Raw genomic sequence first — 25,755 nt, 5'->3', positions numbered from 1 at the left:
CACACTCTCATATACACACTCACTCACACTCACACTCTCATTTAGACACTCACACGCACATTCTCATATATACTCACACACATTCACACTCACACTCACATATATACACTCACATTCCTCACACTTACACTCTCAAATATACACTCACACACTCACTCATACACTCACACACTTACCCTCTCATATATACACTCACGCTCACTCACACTCACACTCATATATACACTCATATTCTCATATATACACTCACACTCTCATATATACACTCACACACACTCTCATATATACACTCACACTCACATTCACACTCTGATATATACACTCACACACACTCTCATATATACACTCACATTCATACTCACTCACACTCACACACACACTCTCGTATATACACTTACACTCACACTCACTCACACACACACTCATATATACACTCACTCTCACTCTCACACACACTTACACTCTCATATATACGCTCACACACACTCATATATACACACACTCACTCACACACTTACACTCTCATATATGCACTCACACTCACTTTACATACACACACTCACTCATACACACTCACACTCACTCATATCCTCTAATATATGCACTTACACTCGCTCATACACACATACTCATTCTCAAATATACACTCACACTCACACACACTCACACACACACACACACTTACACTCATATATACACTCACACTCACTCATACACATTCACACTTACATGCTCATATATACACTCACACTCACACTCTCATATATACACACACACTCACACTCTCATACATACACACACACTCACACTCTCATACATACACTCACACTCACACACAGACACAAACTCATGCACACAATCACACAGAGACACAGACTCACACTCACATGCAGACATACACACACTCAGACACACTCTCATTCACACACACACTCACACTCTCATGAACACAGACACACTCTCATACACACACATTCACATACAGACGCACACACACCCTCAACTCACACACACACACACAAGTGCAACTCACACTCTCACGCACACACAGATAGACACACACAAAAACATACATTCCCACATAGACAGCATCATCATAGACAGTCCCTCAGAATCGAGGAAGACTTGCTTCCACTCTAAAGGTGAGTTCTCAGGTGACTGAACAGTCCAATACGGGAATTACAGTCTGTCACAGGTGGGACAGACAGTGGATGAGGGAAAGGGTGGGTGGGGAGTCTGGTTTGCCGCACGCTCCTTCCGCTGCCTGCGCTTGGTTTCTGCATGCTCTCGGCGACAACACTCGAGGTGCTCAGTGCCCTCCCGGATGCTCTTCCTCCACTTAGGGCGGTCTTGGGCCCAAGACCACACAGACACACAGACATAAAGACACTTAAACATAAGAGAGCCAGACAGATTTACACTCGCACAATAATGAACACACATACAAACACACATACACGTGACCACACAGAGAGACCCACACATTCACACAGTAACACAAACTCACACAGTAACACACTCACTCACACTCATACATAACACACTCACACAGTAACACACTCACACTGTAATACACATTCACACTCACACTAACAAAGTAGCACACACTCACACTCACACAGTAACACTCACACTCACACAGTAACACACTCACACTCACACTAACAAAGTAGCACACACCCACACTCACACAGTAACACACACTCACACTCACACTCAGAGTAATACACACACACACTCACACTCACACAGTAACACACACACACTCACACAGTAACACACTCACACTCACAGTCACGCAGTAACACACACTCACACGCATGCAGTAACACACACTCACACTCACAGAGTAACACACACACACTCACACTCACACAGTAACACACACACACTCACACAGTAACACACACTCACAGTCACGCAGTAACACACACTCACATTCACACAGTAACACACACTCACACTCACACACACACAGTAACACACACACACACACACACACTCACACACTCACACATTAACACACACAACTCACACACACACAGTAACACACACTGACACTCATAGTAACACACACACTCACACTTGCACAGTAAAACACACACACACACATTCACACACACACAGTAAAACACACACACTCACACTCATACAGTAAAACACACACACTCACACTCATACAGTAACACATACATTCACACACACACAGTAAAACACAAACACACACATTCACACTCACACAGTAACACACACACTCACACTCATACAGTAAAACACACACACTCACACTCATACAGTAACACATACATTCACACACACACAGTAAAACACACACACATTCACACTCACACAGTAACACACACACTCACACTCATACAGTAAAACACACACACTCACACACACACAGTAAAACACACACACACACATTCACACACATACAGTAACACACACACTCACACTCACACAGTAACACACACACACACACACACACATTCACACTCACACAGTAAAACACACACACACACACTCACACAGTAACACACACACACACACACACAGTAACACACACACTCACACACACACAGTAAAACACACATTCACACACATACAGTAACACACACACTCACACACACACAGTAAAACACACACACACACACACACTCACACACATACAGTAACACACACACTCACACTCACACAGCAGCTCTGACGAAACTGAGAAGACAAACGTTGACCTCTGACCTTCCATTGCCAGAGAGAAGACAATTCTAAGACCACAAGACCAGATGGCTGAGATTGTGCCTATCTTTTTCTAACCAGGGGACTTGTTTGATGTAAATTTGCGGGGAGGGGTTAGACATTTAAAAAGAGTGTTTGACAAACACTGAGAAAAACAGAAAGCCAGGGAATCAGATCAAAGGGCAATGACTGTGTGGTTCACAGCTCCATAGACACAGAACTCAGGCCAGGACAATGGCAGAGGGCAGCCCCTTCTGTAGCTCTGTGTCACCGGCCCTGTTTGCATCTCCACCTCCATTCTTCAAGTATATTGACTTTGTCATTGAAGGGGCTACAATACAACTCTCTCCAGCGACCTCAGGGACCTCCAATTAACCCCTCCCACATCAACCTGGACCCGTTAACAAATCCCCTCCGCATGAAGATCATGATACCATGCTCTCTTAACCTGTTCAGATTGAAACTTCTTCACCTCATGTTCAAATCCCTCCATGGTCTCGCCCCCTCCTTATCTCTGTAACCCAATCCAGCCCCACAACCCACCGGGTTCCCCTGAAACTGGCCTCTTGGGCAACCCCCACTCACTTTGCCCCACCATCGGTGGCCGTGCCTTCAGTTGCCTGGGCCCCAAGCTCTGGAATTCCCTCCCTAAACCTCTCCGCCTCTCTCTCCTCCTTTAAGGCGCTCCTTAAAACCTACCTCTTTGAGCAAGCCTTTGGTCACGTATCCTAATAATCATTGGAGTTTAAAAGAATGAGAGGTGATCTTATTGAAATGTATAAGATTCTGAGGGGGGCTGGACAAGGTAGATGCAGAGAGGATGTTTCCCCTCTTGGGGGAATCTAGAACTACGGGACCGAGTGTAACGTAGCCAAGTTTGCTGACGATACAAAGATGGGAGGAAAAGCAATGTGTGAGGAGGACACAAAAAATCTGCAAAAGGACATAGACAGGCTAAGTGAGTGGGCAAAAATTTGGCAGATGGAGTATAATGTTGGAAAGTGTGAGATCATACACTTTGGCAGAAAAAAAATCAAAGAGCAACTTATTATTTAAATGAAGAAAGATTGCAAAGTGCTGCAGTACAGCGGGACCTGGGGGTCCTTGTGCATGAAACACAAAAGGTTAGTATGCAGGTACAGCAAGTGATCAGGAAGGCCAATGGAATCTTGGCCTTTATTGCAAAGGGGATGGAGTATAAAAGCAGGGAAGTCTTGCTACAGTTGTACAGGGTATTGGTGAGGCCACACCTGGAATACTGCGTGCAATTTTGGTTTCCATATTTACGAAAAGATATACTTGCTTTGGAGGCAGTTCAGAGAAGGTTCACTAGGTTGATTCCGGAGATGAGGGGGTTGACTTATGAGGAAAGGTTAGAACTCATTGGAATTCAGAAGAATGAGTGTTGATCTTATCGAAACGTATAAGATTATGAGGGGGTTTGACAAGGTGGATGCAGAGAGGATGTTTCCACTGATGGGGGAGACTAGAACTAGAGGGCATGATCTTAGAATAAAGTGCCGTCCGTTTAAAACTGAGATGAGGAGAAATTTCTTCTCTCAGAGGGTTGTAAATCCGTGGAATTCACTGCCTCAGAGAGCTGTGGAAGCTGGGACATTGAATAAATTTAAGACAGAAATAGACAGTTTCTTAAACGATAAGGGAATAAGGGGTTATGGGGAGCGGGCAGGGAAGTGGAGCTGAGTCCATGATCGGATCAGCCATGATCGTATTAAATGGCGGAGCAGGCTCGAGAGGCTGTATGGCCTACTCCTGCTCCTATTTCTTATGTTCTTATAGTTTCAGAATAAGGGGTCAGACATTTAAAATGGAGAAGAGGAAGAATTTCTTCTCTCAGAGGGTTGTAAATCTGTGGAATTCTCTGCCCCAGAGAGCTGTGGAGGCTGGGTCATTGAATAAATTTAAGGTGGAGATGGACAGATTTTTGAACGATAAGGGTGTCAAGCAGGCGGGGTAGTGGACCTGAGTCCATGATCAGATCAGCCATGATCTTATTGAATGGTGGAATAGGCTCGAGGGGCCGAATGGCCGACTCCTATTTCTTATGTTCTTATGTACTAATATCTCCTGTTGTAGCTCAGTATCAAATGTTACCTGACTGAACCTCTCTGAAGCACCTCGAGATGGTTGTACTACATTAAAGGCGCTATATAAATAAAAGTTGACGTTGCTGCTACTTAAAGGACTTAAACCTGATAGGAGCATTTTAACTTTAATTCAACGTGTAGAACGCGAGGCTTCTTCTGTACCCATGGCTAGCACAGTTTGCCATTTCGAGATGGTGAGATTTCCCGGTGAATATTCTGCCTTGACTCTAACCTTTGGAGTCTGAGTAAGCAGCTCGCTCTAACTGGTGCACTCACAATGTAGTTCCATTGGTCACTCTCCTTCCCAGAACCAGCCCTCGTGTTGGGGTCTACAGATATAGTACTGAAGATGCATTGCGTCTATTTAGAATCATAGAATAGAATCAGAGAGTGGTTTCGGCCCATCGAGCCCGTGCCGGCTCTCTGCAAGAGCACCTCAGCCAGTCCCACTCCCCCCGCCCTTTCCCCGTAGCCCTGCAAATTGTTTTCCTTCAGGTACTTATCCAACTCCCTTTTGAAAACCGCGATTGAGTCTGCCTCCATCACCCTCTCAGGCCGTGCATTCCAGATCCTAACCACTCGCTGCGTAAAAACATTTTTCCTCGTGTCGTCTTTGGTTCTTCTGCCAATCGCCTTAAATCTGTGCAAAAGCAAAATACTGCGGATGCTGGAAATTTGATTCTGACGAAGTGTCATCGACCCGAAACGTTAACTCTGTTTCTCTCTCCACAGATGCTGCCTGACCTGCTGAGTATTTACAGCATTTTCAGTTTTATACCTTAAATCTGTGTCCTCTGGTTCTTGACCCATCCATCAATGGGAACAGTTTCTCCCTATCTACTCCTTCTAGACCACTCCAAAAGTACTTCATTGGCTGTAAAGTGCTTTGAGACATCTGGTGGTCATGAAAGTTGCTATATAAATGCAAGTCTTTCTTTCTTTCATGATTTTGAACACCTCGATCAAATCTCCTCTCAACTTCCCCTGCTCCAAGGAGAACAACCCCAGCTTCTCCAGTCTATCCACGTCACTGAAGTCCCTCATCCCTGGAACCATTCTCATAAATCTTTTCCGCACCCTCTCTAAGGCCTTCACATCCTTCCTAAAGTGCTTCATAAAAGTTCATCATAACTTCCTTGCTTTTGTATTCTATGCGTCTATTTATGAAGCCCAGGATCCCATATGCTATTTTAATTGCTTTATCAACCTGCCCTGCCACCTTCAATGATTTTTAAAAGTTTGTTAAAGAAGCAGACAGAATCCTTAGCTTTATTAATAGGCATAGAAACATAGAAACATAGGCCTTTCGGCCTTTCGAGCCTGCACCATCATTCAATATGATCATGGCTGATCATTCCCTCAGTACCCCACTCCTGCTTTCTCTCCATTCCCCTTGATCCCTTTAGCCGTAAGGGCCACATCTAACTCCCTTTTGAATATATCCAATGAACTGGCCTCAACAACTCTCTGCGGCAGGGAATTCCACAGGTTAACCACTCTCTGGGTGAAGAAGTTTCTCCTCATCTCGGTCCTAAATGGCTTACCCCTTATCCTTAGACTGTGACCCCTGGTTCTGGACTTCCCCAACATCGGGAACATTCTTCCTGCATCTAACCTGTCCAGTCCCGTCAGTATTTTATAATCTTCTCGGTGGAAGCCCAGTGCCGCCCAAAATACTCGGCGGCAGCCGGCAGCAGTGGCGGTAAGGCCACCAGGTTCGGGCCCATAGAGTACAAAAGCCAGGAAAGTAGTGCTCAACCTTTATAAATGACTGGTTAGGCCCCAACTGGAGTATTGTGTCCGGTTCAGGGCACCGCACTCGAGGAAGGATGTGAAGGCCTGGGAGAGAGGAAGTGGAGATTTACCAGGATGGTCCCAGGGATGGGGGCCTTCAGTTATGTGGAGAGGCTGGAGAAGCTGGGGTTGTTCTCCTTAGAGCAGGGAAGAAACATAGAAACATAGAAAATAGGTGCAGGAGTAGGCCATTCGGCCCTTCGAGCCTGCCCCACCATTCAATATGATCATGGCTGATCATTCACCACAGTACCTCATTCCTGCTTTCTCTCCGTACCCCTTGATCCCTTTAGCCGTAAGGGCCACATCTAACTCCCTCTTGAATATATCAAGACTGAATGTATGGAAGGTTATGTTGAGATTTGATCGAGATGTTTAAAACTCTAAAGGGTTTTGATAGAGTGAATAAGGAGACACAGTTTCCAGGGGCGGGAGGGTCGGTAACCAGGGGACACAGATTTAAGGCGATTGGCAAAAGAACCCGAGGGGGAGATGAGGAGAAATGTTTTTACGCAGCGAGTTGTTGTGATCGGGAACGCGCTGCCTGAAAGGGCGGTGGGAGCAGATTCAATAGTAACTTTTAAACCGGGAATTGGATAAATACTTGGAAAGGAGAATTTTGCCAGGCTGTGGGGAGAGAGTCGGGGGAGAGGGACTGATTGGATCGCTCTGTCACAGTGCCGGCACAGGCAACGATGGGCTGAATGGCCTCCTGTGCCGTATCATTCTATGATTTACCACGATAGCCTCAGGTTCTATTTTGCCCAGCGTGCACTGACAACCCGGCTCTCTCTCTCCCTCTCTCTATGATCTTCTGCACAGTTTCTAGAGAAGGATGTGAATGACTGATGCGTTACGTAGAATTACATTGAGTGTACGGCACAGGAACACATCACTGGGCCCCACCACTCCGTGCTGGTGTTTATGCTCCTCACCAGCCCCCTCCCACCCCGCTCGATCGCCCCCCCATCACCATATCCTTCGATTCCTTTCCCCCTCATGTGTTTATCTAGCTATTTTGAGCGACACGGGTGTCAAGGGTTATGGGGAGCGGGCAGGGAAGTGGAATTGAGGCCAGGAGCAGATCAGCCATGATCTCATTGAATGGCGGAGCAGGCTTGAGGGGCCGAATGGCCAACTCCTGCTCCTATTTCTTATGTTCTTATGTTCCCCTTAAATGCATCGATACTATTCACCTCAACCCCTCCCTGTGGCAGTGAGTTCCACATTCTCACCACTCTCGGGGTAAAGAAGTTTCTCCTGAATTCCCCATTGGATTTATTACTATCTTACATTTATGGTCCCTAGTTTTGATCTCCCCCACAAGAGACGGTGTTGCAGACCTAATTCAGCTCCGATTGAATGCTCCCTGAGATTGGTCTCTATAAACCTGGGCAGTGGGTTGAGTGTTGAGTCATATTGTATCGAGATTGTCTGGCCTGTTTTAGCTGTAACAAGGGGAAGACAAAATGCAGTAAGGCCAGGAGTCAGTGACACCATCCTTAAACATTCATTCCCTCCACCATCGACAGCTGTGGCTGCACTGCAGCAACTCGCCCAGGTTTCTATAACAGCACCTCCCAAACCCGTCACCTCCAGCTCGAAAGACAAGGGCAGCAGGCGCATGGGAACACCATCACCACGCCTTGACAATCAACGGCATTACCATCACCGAATCCCCCACCATCAACATCCTGTGGTGGTCAGCTTCGAGAGCAGCTCCAACAACACTCGAGAAGCTCGACACCATCCAGGACAAAGCAGCCCGTTTGATTGGCCCCCCATCCACCACCTTCAACACTCACTCCCTCCACCACCGGCGCCCCCTGGCTGCAGTGTGTACCATCTACAAGATGCACTGCAGCAACGCGCCAAGGCTTCTTCGGCAGCACCTCCAAAACCCGCGACCTCTACCGCCTAGAAGGACAAGGGCAGCAGGCGCATGGGAACACCACCACCTCCACGTTCCCCTCCCAGTCACACACCATCCCGACTTGGAAATATATCGGCCGTTCCTTCATCGTCGCTGGGTCACAATCCTGGAACTCCCTCCCTAACAGCACTGTGGGAGCACCTTCACCACACGGGACTGCAGCGGTTCAAGAAGGCAGCTCACCACCACCTTCTCAAGGGACAACAACAACAACTTGTATTTATATAGCGCCTTTAAAGGAGTAAAACATCCCAAGGATCTTCACAGGAGTGTTATAAAGCACAATTTGACACTGAACCACATTAGGGGAATACTTGGTCAAAGAGGTAAGTTTTAAGGAGCGTCTTAAAGGAGAAGAGGGAGATGGAGAGATTTAGGGAGAGAGTTCCAGAGCTTGGGGCCCAGGCAACAGAAGGCACGGCCACCGATGGTGGAGCGATTATAATCAGGGAGACAGAATTTGAGGAGCACAGATATCTCGGCGGAGTTGTGGGGCTGGAGGAGATTACAGAGATAGGGAGGGGCGAGGCCATAGAGGGATTTGTAAACTAGGATGAGAATTTTAAAATCGAGGTGTTGCTTAACCGAGAACCAATGTAGGTTGGCGAGCACAGCGGGTGATGGTTGAGCGGGACTCGGTGCGAGTTAGGACACGGGGCAGTGAGCACAGGGGGTGATGGGTGAGCGGGACTCGGTGCGAGTTAGGACACGGGGCAGTGAGCACAGGGGGTGATGGGTGAGTGGGACTTGGTGTGAGTTAGGACACGGAGCAGCGAGCACAGCGGGTGATGGGTGAGCGGGACTTGGTGTGAGTTAGGACACGGAGCAGCGAGCACAGCGGGTGATGGGTGAGCGGGACTCGGTGCGGGTTAGGACACGGGGCAGCCGAGTTTTGGATCACCTCAAGTTTATGTGGGGTAGAATGTGGGAGGCCGGCCAGGAGTGCGTTGGAATAGTCAACTCTGGAGGTACAGCACAGCAATGACAGGCAAAGACTCTACAACCAACTCATTTTTCTTCACAAAGTCAGTAACTTTTTTTTTAGCATTAAGTTCCTGCTCTGTCGTTTCATGCAGTTTATTGGACAATTCAAATTGTTTTAGTGCAGTGAGATTTCAGGAACAGATTGCATCCCAGGAGGAATGATTCTCCCCAGTGCACTTTATTCGATCTTTGTCGGTTCAAAAAGAAAATTAAATTACAAGGTGTTCAGAGACGGTCGTGGTTCAGTCTCATGCATTGTATTCGGTTTTGGTGTTTAACATGTTGCCTCCACTGAAGAATGCAAGGAACTGTATTCACAGGTAAGCTCAAACAAGTGTTTAGCAATAGGACGATCTATTAAATGCACCCAGATTGCAGGTTCCACATTTACAATTATCGCTGCAATATTTAGAGCACACCGTGAGAAAACTTAAACTGCTACAGGTCACCAGACAGAATCACGCAAACTACTCCCCATCGCTCCACAGTCTGCCCGCGAGATTCTTTTCATCCCTAACAGTCGTAAAACATCCAGGCTCGACGATTCCAACGCACTCCTGGCCAGCCTCCCACCTTCCAACTTCAGCTTATCCAGAACTCTGCCCCGTGTCCTAACTCGCACCGTGTCCCGTTCACCCATCACCCCCTGTGCTCGCTGCCCCGTGTCCTAACTCACATCGAGTCCCGCTCACCCATCGCCCATGTGCTCGCTGCCCCGTGTCCTAACTCGCACCGTGTCCCGCTCACCCATCACCCCCTGTGCTCGCTGCCCCGTGTCCTAACTCACATCGAGTCCCGCTCACCCATCGCCCACTGTGCTCGCTGCCCCGTGTCCTAACTCGCACCGTGTCCCGCTCACCCATTACCCCCTGTGCTCGCTGCCCCGTGTCCTAACTCGCACCGAGTCCCGCTCACCCATCACCCCCTGTGCTCGCTGCCCCGTGTCCTAACTCGCACCGAGTCCCGCTCACCCATCACCCCCTGTGCTCGCTGCCCCGTGTCCTAACTCGCACCGAGTCCCGCTCACCCATCACCCCCTGTGCTCACTGCCCCGTGTCCTAACTCGCACCGTGTCCCGCTCACCCATCACCCCCTGTGCTCGCTGCCCCGTGTCCTAACTCGCACCGAGTCCCGCTCACCCATCACCCCCTGTGTTCACTGACCTACATTGGCTCCCGGTCCGTCAAAACCTCAATTTTAAAATTCTCATCCTTGTTTACAAACCCCTCCATGGCCCTCACCCCTCCCTATCTCTGTAACCTCCTCCAGCCCCACAACCCCCCGAGATCTCTGCGCTCCTCTAATTCTGCCCTCTTGAGCATCCCTGATTATAATCGCTCCACCATTGGTGGCCGTGCCTTCTGTTGTCTGGGCCCCAAACTCTGGAACTCCCTCCCTAAACCTCTCCGCCTCTCTCTCCTGTTTAACGACACGAACTCTGTGACCTCACCTTTCCTACTATCTCCTTCTGTCACTCGCCTAGAACATGAATTTTAGCGATGAGGACAGATAGACAGGTTGTTTTCTCTGGAACAGAGGAGGCTGAGGGGAGACCTGATTGAGGTGTATAAAATTATTGGGGCCTGGATAGGAAGGACCTGTTTCCCTTGGCAAAGGGGTCCACAACCAGGGGACAAAGATTTAAAGTAATTGTGGGGGAGGTTTAGAGGGGATTTGAGGAGAAGATTTTTCACCCAGAGGGTGGTGGGGGTCTGGAACTCACGGCCTGAAAGGGTGGTAGAGGCAGAAACCCTCACCACATTTAAAAAGTACTTGGATGTGCACCTGAAGTGATAACATACAACAACAACAACTTATATTTACATAGCGCCCAAGATGCTTCACAGGAGTATTACGCGCTAAAAATTTAGCACAAGGCTACAGACAAAAATACAGGGCTACGGACCAAGAGCTGGAAAGTCAGAGCAGGCTGGATAGCGTTTTGTCGGCCGGCGCGAACAGGATGGGCTGAATGGCCTCGTTCCGTGATGTAAATATCTATGATTCTGTAATTCTATGAAATGCTAGCATGGACTAGTTGGGCAGAATAGCATTTTTCTGTGCTGTATATTCCATGTCATTGTCAGTGTTATGTCTGATTACACTCCGGTGAAGGGTCTTGGGATATTTTACTATCATAAAGATGCTGTCTAAACGGCAGTTGTTGTAAAACTAAGCTAATAGGAATTTAGAAGGATGAGAGGGGATCTCATAGAAACATATAAAATTCTGACGGGACTGGACAGGTTAGATGCAGGAAGAATGTTCCCTATGTTGGGGAAGTCCAGAACCAGGGGTCACAGTCTAAGGATAAGGGGTAAGCCATTTCGGACCGAGATGAGGAGAAACTTCTTCACTCAGAGTTGTTAACCTGTGGAATTCTCTACCACAGAGAGTTGTTGATTCCAGTTCATTGGATATATTCAAAAGGGAGTTAGATATGGCTCTTACGGCTAAAGGGATCAAGGGGTATGGAGAGAAAGCAGGAATTGGGTACTGAAGTTGCATATTCATCCATGATCATATTGAATGGTGGAGCATGTTCGAAGGGCCCAATGACCTGCTCCTGCACCTACTTTCTATGTTTCTATGTTAAGTGTGCTGCCTATTATAAAACGCAGGCTGGAGTTCAATGAGGTGCAGCCTCTGGCGGACCCAGAGGTCACTGGGGGAAGAGCTGGGCTCAGGGGCCATTGCTCCTTGAGTTTCACAGGCCGCTATCTACGGAGCCCGGTCTGGCACACAAGGGCGAGCGTGCGTGTGGGATCGTTTTAAATCCTAGAAATCAGGTTGAAAAGTCTCGAGGATTTTTTTCCCGGAGTGTTTTACGAGCCTTTGCGAAGGGGCCCCACTAACAAAATGTCGGCGACAGTGCAACAGGTTGTTGCAGAGACGGGCGATTTGCATACAGTACAAAGGAAAACAGCAGCGGCCATAAAACAGATCTGCACAGCTCGATATGTGATTAATGACCCTGACAGAATACTGCCACATGAACTTAGTAAAAGTCATTCAATTTGAATGCAGGAACAGGAGGAGGCCGTTCAGCCCCTCGAGCCTGTTCCGCCACTCAGTGCGATCACAGCTGATCTGCGACCTAACTCCCTATACCCGCCTTTGCCCCATACCCCTTAATACCTTTGGTTAACAAAAATATATCAGTCTCAGATTTAAAATTAGCAATTGACCCAGCATCCATTTGAGGAAGAGAATTTCAAACTCCTACCACCCTTTGTGCGTAGAAATGTTTCCTAATTTCACTCCTGAAAGGCTTGGCTCTAATTTTTAGGCTATGTCTCGTCCTAGACTTCCCAACCAGCGGGAATAGTTTCTCTGTGTCTACCCTATCTGTTCCGCTAATATCTTGAAAACTTCGATCAAATCACCCCTTAATCTTCTAAATTCCAGGGAATACAGCCCTAGTTTGTATAATCTCTCCTCGCAACTTAACCCTTGGATTTTGCAACGCGTCATTGAAATAGATTTCACAGGATATAGCAACGTGCAGCACTGGGCGAGGCCATTCGGCCCATCGAAGCTGGGTTGCTGCTGGCTCTTCAAATAGAGCAATCTGCTACAGTGCCACTTCCGTGCAGAATCGCAGAACAGGTCCAATTATTTGAGCAGCGGTACAGCGGAGGACAACAGTATAATAAGCCCCCTGTGGGGGAGACCAGGATTAGGGGCCATCAATATAAGATAATTACTGTTGCAATGTTGGAAATGTGCCAGCTATTTTACGCACAGAAAGTTGCCACAAACAGCAATGACCAGATAATCTGTCTTTTGGTGATGTTGATTTGAGGGATAAATATTGGCCCAGGACACCGGGGGAGAACTCCCTCTGCCCTGCCCTCGAAATAGTGGACGTGGGAACTTTTACGTCCACCATGATGTGGCCACGGTTTAACGTCTCATCGGAAAGAGGGATTTGGCCTTTTCTTGCGTTTAACTGGCGTTAAAAGCCACTCTTCAGCCAATAGCCGGACAGATCCGGATACCAATGCCACGAGTAAACCTGCACAGAGCTGTTTTATGGCTTTTATTTCATTTGGGGTATTTTTTAATTTTTATTATTTTGTTTTGCCTTGAACGGTTCCAAACAGCGGCAGAGACGACCAGGTCAATCGCTGATTGGCTGACAACATGTCTGAGCTTTGGAAGCCTGCCGATTGTCGGAAACAGAGGGCCGGGGGTGGGGGAGCGTGAGGGTGGTGAGGAGCTGCACAGTTTGGGGATTCTGGAGATAGATTGAGCTTTGGGTTGGAGAGTGAGTCTCGATTTCCCACACGGCGAGAGAGAGAGAGAGATTGCGTAGGGCGAGTATGTGGATCATCGAGGAAGGAATAGAGAGAAGCCCCCCCACCCTGGTCTATATACAATCTGGAGCAGATTAACCACGGGGTGGATGGGCCTGAGTCCCAGGCCCACCAAATAAATGTAGGAAAGAAAATGAAAGGCCTTGCAAATAGGCTGAATAGAATTGACAATAAGAGAGGGAAAACAAGACCGAGGAAAATATTGTTTATTGGCCCAATGTGCACATATCTATTTTTGCAGAGACAAGATCTTTACTATTTATCAGTGTTATTATTTAATAGTGTTATTGTATAATCTATGGCCTGGTGATGACGGAGGTTGAACAGGTTGACACGAGACTCCCAAAGCAAGCGCTCTACCCGGAACTCCTACACGGCAAGCGAGCCCCAGGTGGGCAGAGGAAACGTTACAAGGACACCCTCAAAGCCTCCCTGATAAAGTGCAACATCCCCACTGACACCTGGGAGTCCCTGGCCAAAGACCAGTCCGCCCTAAGTGGAGGAAGTGCATCCGAGAGGGCGCTGAGCACCTCGAGTCTCGTCGCCGAGAGCATGCAGAAATCAAGCGCAGGCAGCGGAAGGAGCGTGCGGCAAACCAGACTCCCCACCCACCCTTTCCCTCAACCACTGTCTGTCCCACCTGTGACAGGGATTGTGGTTCTCATATTGGACTGTTCAGACACCTGAGAACTCATTTTTAGAGTGGAAGCAAGTCTTCCTCGATTCCGAGGGACTGCTTATGATGATATAAAATATATTTAAGATACAAAATATATGTTAATATATAACATATGATATTAATATATTATATTATAAGTCCACTGTAGTAATTTGTTATTATATTTATACGTAATGTAATGACCATGAACAAACATAACCATCGGTACATTTGGGTCAGTTTGCCCCAGGCCCATCTGGCCATTATCCAGCCCTGTATCCGATGCAGTCCAAACTCTCAAATTCCCCTCCTTACCGACCCTCAGCTCCCCCCCCCACCCCGGCACCCTCCCTGGTCACTTGGGTTTAAGATCCCCATTTTCAAACCCCTTCGTGACCTGTCCCCTTCTCCGCTCAACTTCCTCCGGCTTGCACTCTCTGCTCGACCTCAAAGACTCCCTCCACCTCCCTGCACTCACGGGACGGGATTGTTGCAATTAAACCCCCTCCCCATCCCTCTCTCTCCTCCATCACCCCCCCCACCCCCCTCCCCTCCATCACCCCCCCCCCCTCCTTCATCACCCCCCCTCCCCCGTCACCCGCCCCCTCGCCCACCCCTCCCCCGTCACCCGCCCCCCCACCCCCCAACGGCCCTCTGTAATTCTTGTGCACAAAATGCTCGGTCCGTTTAACTCTACTATCTTTCGAATGAGACGTTAAACCGAGGCCCCGTCTGCTCTCTCTCTCAGGCGGACGTAAAATATCCCACAGCTGCTATTTTGAAGAAGAGCAGGGGAGTTATTTCCGGTGTCCTGGGATCAATATTTATCCCTCAATCGACATAACAAAAACAGATTATCTGGTCATTATAACGTTGCTGTTTGTGGGAGCTTGCTGTGCGCAGATTGACTGCTGCGTTTCTCACATTACAACAGTGACTACGCTTCAAAAAAATACTTCAGTGGCTGCAAAGCGCTTTCGAGACGGCCAGTGGTCGTGAAAGGCGCTATATAAATGCAAGTCCTTTTTCTTTCCCCCACTTTCTGAAACCCTCCTGAGACTCCCAGTCGGACAGTGCAGTCGCCCTCTCTCCCCGACTGCCTTACTCCGACTCCCGAGTGGATGTGAGTGTCGGCCCGGCACAACACCAACCACAACTTGCGTTTATACAGCGCCTTGGACGGAGCTAAATGCATCCCGAGGCACTTGACAGGTCCGTAAATCAGACCAGATCTGGTCCAGCAGTTCGCAGCTCAGACCCATATTCCACCTTACACGCCTGGGTTAATGATTCGCCGGGACACCCACAGCATTCCCAGGTGTCGGATCTCACTCGAGGCAGAAAGTGAGCCGGCCGGCGGAAGAGTGAAAGAATTTTTTTTTTAAAATAAATAAACGGGAACAATTCCTTCCCCCACCCCAACCCCCCCCCACTCCTCCCCCCCCCCGCTCCCCCCCGCCGTCTTCCCGGAATTCCCGTCTTACCTTGAGGGTTGGGCGGCAGGTTACGTCTCATCCAGTCGTAGGGGTTCCGCCTGGGGGAGCCCGGGGATAGCTGAGGGACCATGGTGCTCATGGGGGGCAGCAGTCCAGCGCCCCCCTGTGGGGGTCCAGGGGCGAAGTCGGAGGCTCCGAAGGCCAGCTGGGCCGGCGAGGGTGCTCCAGCGGCAGCCCCGGCTCCATAGCCGTGCCACTCCTCCCGGGACGGCACGTAGGGGGAGCCCCAGGAGCCGGCGTGCTGCTCGGTGCCGATCCCGGGGACGTGGTGGTGATAGCCGGCGAAGTCGGAATACTGAGGGGGGGGAGGAGGGGGAGGAGGGGGCGCGAAGTTCTGGGGGTTGAGGTTCAAGCCCGGGTGCCGCACGGAATTGGGATACATGCTGCCTTCTTTATCCAAGAGATAACTGACGTACATGTTGGCTGGCTCCAGCCTGGAACATGCCGCCTCTCCGCTTGCCGGCAAAGGGCGGTTTGAGTTTCCGCACACAGTTCTCTAGCACTCCTCCTGATACTCACACACACACACACGCGCGCGCGCACACACACACACACACACACACACACAAACGCGGTTTCTCATTAACCATCTCTTACTTAAAACACACCCTGACGTCACATCTCTCTCTCTCTCTCTTTAACTGCTCCTCCAATTTGCATTCAAAGATTAGAGATTGAGAACTTCAAACAGAGCCACAAAGATTAAGGACAGGAGAAATTCTCTCTCTGTCCCCTTGGCCCTCAATACCAACGCCAGGTGAAGTGTTGAGGCAACGAATAATGCGCTCACAGACAGAGAGAGAGAGAGAGAGAGAGAGAGGGGGGGGGGGAGAAAGGTTAGGTAACAAATTGATGAGTTAATTGCACCACGAACCTACATCCCTCGCGGTTTCCCGTGTGATATAGACCCACCTTTCACCCCAGATCTTGTGTGTTGTGTTAGCTAATCTCAACCAAACCGGTTCTGGCTGTGACTGTGTCCCTTTGCTACCTGCAGACCTGACTATTGCAACTCTCTTCCTGGCCAATCTCCCACCCTCTGTAAACTTCAGCACATCCAAAACTCGGCTGCCCCGTGTCCCAACTCGCACCGAGTCCCGCTCACCCATCACCCCCTGTGCTCACTGCCCCGTGTCCTAACTCGCACCGAGTCCCGCTCACCCATCACCCCCTGTGCTCGCTGACCTACATTGGCTCTCGGTCCGGCAACGCCTCCATTTTAAAATTCTCCCCCTTGTGTTCAATTCCTTACATGGCCTCTTCACCCCCCCTCCCTATCTCTGTAACCTCCTCCAACCCTTCAACCCTCTGCGATCTCTGCGCTCCTTCAAGTCTGGCCTCCTGCGTATCCCCTGATTTTAGTCACACCTCCATCGGTGGCCATGCCTTCTGTTGCCTGGGCCCCAAGCTCTGGAACTCCCTCCCTAAACCTCTCCGCCTCTCTCAATCTCTCTCCTCCTTCAAGACCCTCCTTAAAATCTACCTCTTTGACCAAGCTTTTGGTCACTTGTCCTAATCTCTCCTCAGAGTTTTTAATCAGATTACGCACCTGTGAGGGGCCTTAGGATGTTTTCCGACGTCAAAGGCACTATATAAATGCAAGTAGTTGTTGTTGTTGTTGTTGTTGATTATTCCCTGGAGAGGGAGGGTGAAATATTGTCCTGGGATCTTCCTCTTCAGTGTTCTTCGAGAGAGGTGCACTCGTGTTGGCGACCCGGGATGCTCCAAGATGGCGACACTCACCACGCGGCCCCCACACTCAAAGAACGGCCCCTCGGTGATATGGTGAGGGTGGTCCAATATCTACGGACTATTCCACCACATCAGTCAGCACCTTCATGGCAGGATGGAAGAAATTCTTCAACTCCATTTCGACTTTTTATTGGTGTGAGTCTGATTGGAAGTTATTATTTATTGGCAACTGATTTGATTGGCAATCCTGAAAAATTACGCATTAACCTTGGCCAGTTTACTGTGTCATCGTCATCATAGGCAGTCCCTCAGAATTGAGGAAGACTTGCTCCCACTCTAAAAGTGAGTTCTCAGGTGACTGAACAGTCCAATACGGGAATTACAGTCTCTGTCACAGGTGGGACAGAATGTGGTTGAGGGAAAGGATGGGTGGGATGCGTGTAATGACTTAACAAGACCAGACAATCTGTGACGTTAAACATGGAGGTCTTCAGGTCAAAGGGGATTGTAGGCGGAGGGGGTGATATTTGGAGCAAGGTGTTCACACATAATTCACTTCCCATTTTAAAGTCATCCATTATGTTCTTATGTTTACAAATCCATCATAAGTCACCAGGTTTGTTGCTCATCGGGGATGGGGGGATTGTCCTATGAGGAGAGATTGACTAGACTAGAAACATAGAAACATAGAAAATAGGTGCAGGAGCAGGCCATTCAGCCCTTCTAGCCTGCACCACCATTCAATGAGTTCATGGCTGAACATGAAACTTCAGTACCCCCTTCCTGCTTTCTCGCCATACCCCTTGATCCCCCGAGTAGTAAGGACTTCATCTAACTCCCTTTTGAATATATTTAGTGAATTGGCCTCAACTACTTTCTGTGGTAGAGAATTCCACAGGTTCACCACTCTCTGGGTGAAGAAGTTTCTCCTCATCTCGGTCCTAAATGGCTTACCCCTTATCCTCAGACTGTGACCCCTGGTTCTGGACTTCCCCAACATTGGGAACATTCTTTCTGCATCTAACCTGTCTAAACCCGTCAGAATGTTAAACGTTTCTATGAGGTCCCCTCTCATTCTTCTGAACTCCAGTGAATACAAGCCCAGTTGATCCAATCTTTCTTGATAGGTCAGTCCCGCCATCCCGGGAATCAGTCTGGTGAACCTTCGCTGCACTCCCTCAATAGCAAGAATGTCCTTCCTCAAGTTAGGAGACCAAAACTGTACACAATACTCCAGGTGTGGCCTCACCAAGGCCCTGTACAACTGTAGCAACACCTCCCTCCCTAGGCCTATATTCTCTAGCGTTTAGAAGAATGAGAGTTGATCTCATTGAAACATACAAGATTCTGAGGGGGATTGACAGGTTAAATACAGGGAGGATGTTTCCCCCGGGCTGGGGAGTCTAGAACCAGGGGTAACAGTCTCAGGATAAGGGGTCGACCATTTAGGACTGAGATGAGGAGAAATTTCTTCACTCAGAGGGTGGTGAATCTTTGGAATTCTCTGCCCCAGAGGGCTGTGGAGGCTCAGTCTTTGAATATATTCAAGGCAGAGATCGATAGATTTTTGGACATTAAGGAAATCAAGGGATATGGGGACAGTGCAGGAAAGTGGAGTTGAGGGCGAAGATCAGCCATGATCTTATTGGATGGTGGACCAGGCTCAAGGGGCCAAATGACCAACTCCTGTTCCTAATTCTTATGTTCTTATAGACATAGAAACTTAGAAAATAGGTGCAGGAGTAGGCCATTCGGCCCTTCGAGCCTGCACCACCATTCAATAAGATCATGGCTGATCATTCCTTCAGTACCCCTTTCCTGCTTTCTCTCCATACCCCTTGATCCCTTTGGCCGTAAGGGCCACATCTAACTCCCTCTTGAATATATCTAAAGAACTGGCCTCAACATCTTTCTGCGGTAGGGAATTCCACAGGTTAACAACCCTCTGAATGAAGAAGTTTCTCTTCATCTCAGTCCTAAATGGCCTGCCCCTTATCCTAAGACTGTGTCCCCTGGCTCTGGACTTTCCCAACATCGGGAACATTCTTCCCGCATCTAACCTGTCCAGTCCCGTCAGAATCTTATACGTTTCTATGAGATCCCCTCTCATCCTTCTAAACTCCAGTGAATACAGGCCCAGTTGATCCAGTCTCTCCTCATATGTCAGTCCAGCCATCCCGAGAATCAGTCTGGTGAACCTTCGCTGCACTCCCTCAATAGCAAGAATGTCCTTCCTCAGATTAGGAGACCAAACCTGAACACAATATTCCAGGTGAGGTCTCACCAAGGCCCTGTACAACTGCAGTAAGACCTCCCTGCTCCTATACTCAAATCCCCTTGCTATGAAGGCCAACATACCATTTGCCTTCTTCACCACCTGCTATAAATTCTTATTTCCACATTTCTAATAGAAAATACTTCTGACAACTTGTCACAGACTTGTCATCACACCCAACAACGCCAACTTTCATTTATATAGATCCTTTAACATAGTAAAACATCCCAAGGCGATTAACAAACAAAATTTGATACCGAGCCACATAAGGAGATGTTAGGACAAGTGACCAACAGCTTGGTCAAAGGAGGGTCTTAAAGGAGGAGGGAGAGGTAGAGAGGCGGAGAGGTTTAGGGAGGGAGTTCCAGAGTTTGGGGCCCAGGCAACAGAAGGCAGGGCCGGCAATGGTGGAGCGATTATAATCAGGGATGCGTAAGAGGGCAGAATTGGAGGAGCGCAGACAACTCGGGGGGTTGTAGGGCTGGATGAAGTTATAAGGATAAGGAGGGGGGAGGCCATGGAGGGATGTAAGTGAGGGAGATCTGCAGATAGTTGCTCTGATCTGGAATGCGCTGTCTGAAAGGGCGGCAGGAGCAGATCCAATAGTAACTTTCAAATGGGAATTGGATAAATAATTGAAAAGGAAAAATTTGCCGGGCTGTGGGGAAAGAGCGGGGGGGAGTGGGACTGATCGGATCGCTCTGTCACAGAGCCAGCACAGGCTCGGTGGGCTGAGTGGCCTCCTTCTGCGTTGTATGATTCCATGATTGCAGCTTTTTAGCATCACAGATTTTTGATCCTGAATTATTCTGTGTCTCGTTGTTTCATAACAATGTCTTTCAGATGAGACGTCAAACTGAGGGCCCGTCTGCTCTGTCAAGCGGCCACTAGTTCAAAGAAGGGCAGTGGAGTTTTTCCCAGTGTCCTGGGCCAATATTTATCCCTCAACCGACATCACTAATACAGATCATCTGATCATCTATCATGTTGATGTTTGTTGGATCTTGCTGTGCGTAGATTGGCTGTCACGTTTGCTACATTACAACGGTGACTTCACTTCAAAAAGTACTTGGTTGGCTGTAAAGCGCTTTGGGTCCGTCCTGAGCTGGTGAAAGGCTGCATATAAATGCGGGACCTTTATTTCGTTGGAGGTGCTATTTTGCAAACGAGACGTTAAATCAAGGCCTGCTCGATCCCACGGTGCCATTCAAAGAGAAACGCAATTCTCCGGGGTATCCCAGCCAACATTCATCCCTCAAGAAGCACCAGCAAAGCTGAGTATTGTCTGGGGCCGTTCAACACACGTGTGCTGTCTCTGGGATCTTGCTGTGCGCATTTGCCGACGCAAGTTCCTTCTATCTGTATTTCCCCCAAACCATAAAACTCTGAGAACAAACCGAAAGAGAAAACCTTTTTCCCGTTGACCCCAATCAGCTCGCGACCGTTCGTGACCTCGGCCTGAGGCCAAAGGTCAGCCGTGAGCAAGCAAGTTGCCTGCTGGTACATTGCCTCCAAATCACTTCCTGTGTTTAATTCGCTTTGTTAATCCCACTCTGATAAACATGACTGGACAGGAGAGGCATTTATGGCTCAAATGTGAGTTCACTGTTGATGTGGCAAAGAGGCAATAAATTAATAAATCACTCAGGATTCTCTCGGCCTGCTTTATAATTGGTTACAAAAGTTAAGGCAGATATGACAGAATGGCCTTCACACCAGTGACCTCTGACCCAAAGATCTGAGGTGATTGAAACAATTAGGGGCCGGTCGTAAACCGGCAATATTGGGCTTAAAGGATTTAGACGTCCCTTGCCATACTTGGACCCTTTCAGTTTCGAACTGTTGGATTCCTCTCAGTACAAAATTCTAATTATCCACTTTCCCAGGAAAAATGGAAGAGGTGAGGGACCAGATAATGTTGGTGCTCAGAGGGATCCGGGTGTCCTTGTGCACAAAATCACAGAGCGGTTAACGGGCAGGCACAGCAAGCCATTGGGAAGTCAAACGGTATGTTGGCTTTTAATGCAAGCAGGACCAATGAAATCTTGCTGCAATTGTACAGGGACTTGGTGAGACCACACCTGAAGAAAGAAAGACTTGCATTTATATAGCGCCTTTCACGACCAGCGGACGTCTCAAAGCGCTTTTCAGCCAATGAAGTACTTTTGGAGTGTAGTCACTGTTGTAATAGAAACATAGAAACATAGAAAATAGGTGCAGGAGTAGGCCATTCAGCCCTTCGAGCCTGCACCGCCATTCAATGAGTTCATGGCTGAACATGCAACTTCAGTACCCCATTCCTGCTTTCTCACCATACCCCTTGATCCCCCTAGTAGTAAGGACTACATCTAACTCCTTTTTGAATATATTTAGTGAATTGGCCTCAACAATGTGAGAAACATTGCAGCCAATTTGCGCACTGCAAGCTCCCACAAACAGCAAATGTGATAATGACCAAATAATCCATTTTTATTATGTTGATTGAGGGATAAATATTGGCCAGGACACCAGGGATAACTCACCTGCTCTTCTTCAAAATAGTGCCATGGGATCTTTTATGTCCACCTGAGAGAGCAGACAGGGCCTCAGTTTAATGTCTCAACAACAACAACTTGTATTTATATAGCACCTTTAATGTAGTAAAACGTCCCAAGGAGCTTCACAGGAGTGTTATGAGACAAAAAAATTTGACACTGAGCTGCATGTGTAGAAATTAGGTCAGGTGACCAAAAGCTTGGTCAAAGAGGTAGGTTTTAAGGAGCGTCTTAAAGGAAGAAAGAGAGGTAGAGAGGCGGAGAGGTTTAGGGAGGGAGTTCCAGAGCTTGGTGCCCAGGCAACAGAAGGCACGGGCACCGATGGTTGAACGATTATATTCAGGGATGCTCAAGAGGGCAGAATTAGAGGAGCGCAGACATTGTGGGTAGGAGGAGATTACAGAGCTAGGGAGGGGAAGGGCCACGGAGGGATTTGGAAAGAAGGATGAGAATTTTGAAATCGAGGCGTTGCTTAACTGGGAGCCAATGTAGGTCAGCGAGCACAGGGGGTGATGGGTGAGTGGGACTCGGTGCGAGTTAGGACACGGGGCAGTGAGCACAGGGGGTGATGGGTGAGTGGGACTCGGTGCGAGTTAGGACACGGGGCAGTGAGCACAGGGGTTGATGGGTGAATCGGACTCGGTGTGAGTTAGGACACGGGGCAGCGAGCACAGCGGGTGATGGGTGAGCGGGACTCGGTGCGAGTTAGGACACGGGGCAGCGAGCACAGCGGGTGATGGGTGAGCGGGACCCGGTGCGAGTTAGGACACGGGGCAGCGAGCAGAGGGGGTGATGGGTGAGTGAGACTTGGTGCGAGTTAGTGAGCACAGGGGGTGATGGGTGAGCGGGACTTGGTGCGAGTTAGGATACGGGCAGTCAAGTTTTGGATCACTTCTAGTTTATGTAGGGTAGAATGTGGGAGGCCAGCCAGAAGTGCGTTGGAATAGTCAAGTCTAGAGGTAACAAAGGCATGGATGAGGGCTTCAGCAGCGGATGAGCTGATTTCAGGGTCAAATATGACACCAAGGTTGCGAAAAGTCTCATCCGAAAGACGACACCTGCGACAGTGTGGCACTCCACTGGAGTGTCAGCCTATATTTTTGTACTCAAGTCCCTGGAGTGGGACACGAACTCACAGCCTTCTGCCTCAGAGACAAGTGTGCCACCCATGGAGCCACAGCCGACACTGACACAGGGGCCATTCAAAATACCGCAGATACCCGGCATGCTGGCTACACGGAAAACCTGCAGCAGCCGGCCAGCTTACTGACCTGGAGCACTGTGCACAGTTTTGGTCTCCCGACCTAAGGAAGGCTATATTTGCCTTCGAGGGGTTGCAACGAAGGTTCACCAGACTGATTCCTGGGATGGGAGCGTTGTCCTATGAGGAGAGATTGAGTAGATTGGGCCTACGCTCTCTGGAGCTTAGAAGAATGAGAGGTGATCTCATTGAAATATATCAGATTCTGAGGGGGATTGACAGGGTGGATGCAGGGAGGATGTTTCCCCCCGGGGCTGGGGAGTCTAGAACCAGGGGTCACAGTCTCAGGATAAGGGGTCGGCCATTTAGGACTGAGATGAGGAGGAATTTCTTCACTCAGAGGGTGGTGAATCTTTGGAATTCTCTGCCCCAGAGGGCTGTGGAGGCTCAGTCTCTCAATATATTCAAGGCTGAGGTCGATAGATTTTTGGATATTAAGGGGATCAAGGAATATGGGGATCGGGCGGGAAAGTGGAGTTGAGGTCGAAGATCTGCCGTGATCTCATTGAGTGGCGGAGCAGGCTCGAGGGGCCATAGGACGTGCTCCTGGTCCTAAATCTTATATTCTTATGTAATCCTATCTCTGTAATCTCTTCCAGCCCCACAACCCTCCGAGATTGTGCTCCTCTAACTCTGACCTCTTGAACATCCCTGATTATAATCGCTCCACCATCGGTGGCCGTGCCTTCTGTTGCCTGGGCCCCAAGCTCTGGAACTCCCTCCCCAAACCTCTCCGCCTCTCTACCTCTCTCTCCTCCTTCAAGACGCTCCTTAAAACCTACCTCTTTGTCCAAGCTTTTGGTCACCTCTGCCCTGATTTCTCCTTCTGTAGCTCGATGTCAATTTTTTAAAATCTCATAACACTCCTGTGAAGCGCCCTGGGACGTTTCTCTATTTTAAAGGCGCTATATAAATACAAGTTGTTGTTGTAATTTTAATATGATTACCACAACTCTCCAGGGCTGACCTGGAGTCTCCAGGGATGAAAGAAACATCATAGCGTTGTTAAAAATTATAGTCGAAACATAGAAACATAGAAAATAGGGTAAAGGGATCAAGGGGTATGGAGAGAAAGCAGGAAAGGGGTACTGAGGTGAATGATCAGCCATGATCTTATTGAATGGTGGTGCAGGCTCGAAGGGCCGAATGGCCTACTCCTGCACCTATTTTCTATGTTTCTATGTTTCTACGTAATAGGTGCAGGAGCACAACATTCGGCCCTTTGAGCCTGCACCGCGGTTCAATATGATCATGGCTGATCATTCAACCTCAGTACCCCACCCCAGCCTTCTCTCCATACCCCTTGATCCCTTTAGCCGTAAGGGCCACATCTAACTCCCTTTTGAATAAATCTAACGAACTGGCCTCAACAACTTTCTGCGGCAGAGAATTCCACAGGTTCACAACTCTCTGAGTGAAGAAGTTTCTCCTCATCTCAGTCCTAAATGGCTTACCCCTTATCCTTAGACTGTGACCCCTGGTTCTGGACTTGCCCAACATTGGGAACATTCTTTCTGCATCCCGTCAGAATTTTATACGTTCTTTTGTCATGTCCTTACCACAATTCAGTTGTAAAAATATCAGAGATCATGGTGAACAAAGGTTGTTTGAACTGACAGTCAAGAATCAACCAATCGGGTAACAAAGAATCTATTTGCTTTCCAATTGGCCAGGGGAGGATAGAAGTGATGGGCCAATGACCAATGACGAGAGAGTGTGGGGGCGGGTCAATTGGAGGCGTGAGGTCATGTGATTAAAACTCAAGGAACACGTCCAATCAGAAGGCCTTAGAGAGAGGGTGCCGAAAAGATTTCCGAGAACGGTTCCAGGGATGAGGGACTTCAGTGACGTGGATAGACTGGAGAAGCTGGGGTTGTTCTCCTTGGAGCAGAGAAGGTTGAGAGGAGATTTGATCGAGGTGTTCAAAATAACGAGGATCTAGGCAGAGTAGAGAGAGAGAAA

General features: G+C 48.7%; 1 protein-coding gene across 1 annotated transcript in view; it reads right to left on the bottom strand.

The window, feature by feature from the left end:
* Positions 1–16,449, bottom strand: part of cdx1b (caudal type homeobox 1 b) — an 88,922-nt gene extending 72,473 nt beyond the window's left edge. Inside the window, exons 1-2 of the mRNA XM_070877146.1 lie at positions 16,037–16,449; positions 15,164–15,189 (exon numbers count right to left, since the gene is read on the bottom strand). Of these exons, the coding sequence (XP_070733247.1) occupies positions 15,164–15,189; positions 16,037–16,449 (439 nt within the window). The remainder of the gene's footprint in view (positions 1–15,163; positions 15,190–16,036) is intronic.
* Between the last annotated feature and the right edge of the window lie 9,306 nt (positions 16,450–25,755).

Source organism: Pristiophorus japonicus, chromosome 4 (genome assembly GCF_044704955.1).
Source record: "Pristiophorus japonicus isolate sPriJap1 chromosome 4, sPriJap1.hap1, whole genome shotgun sequence".
Lineage (NCBI taxonomy): Eukaryota > Metazoa > Chordata > Chondrichthyes > Pristiophoridae > Pristiophorus > Pristiophorus japonicus.
The sequence above is the reverse complement of the archived record's forward strand: the minus strand, read 5'-3'. Positions and strand labels throughout refer to the sequence as shown.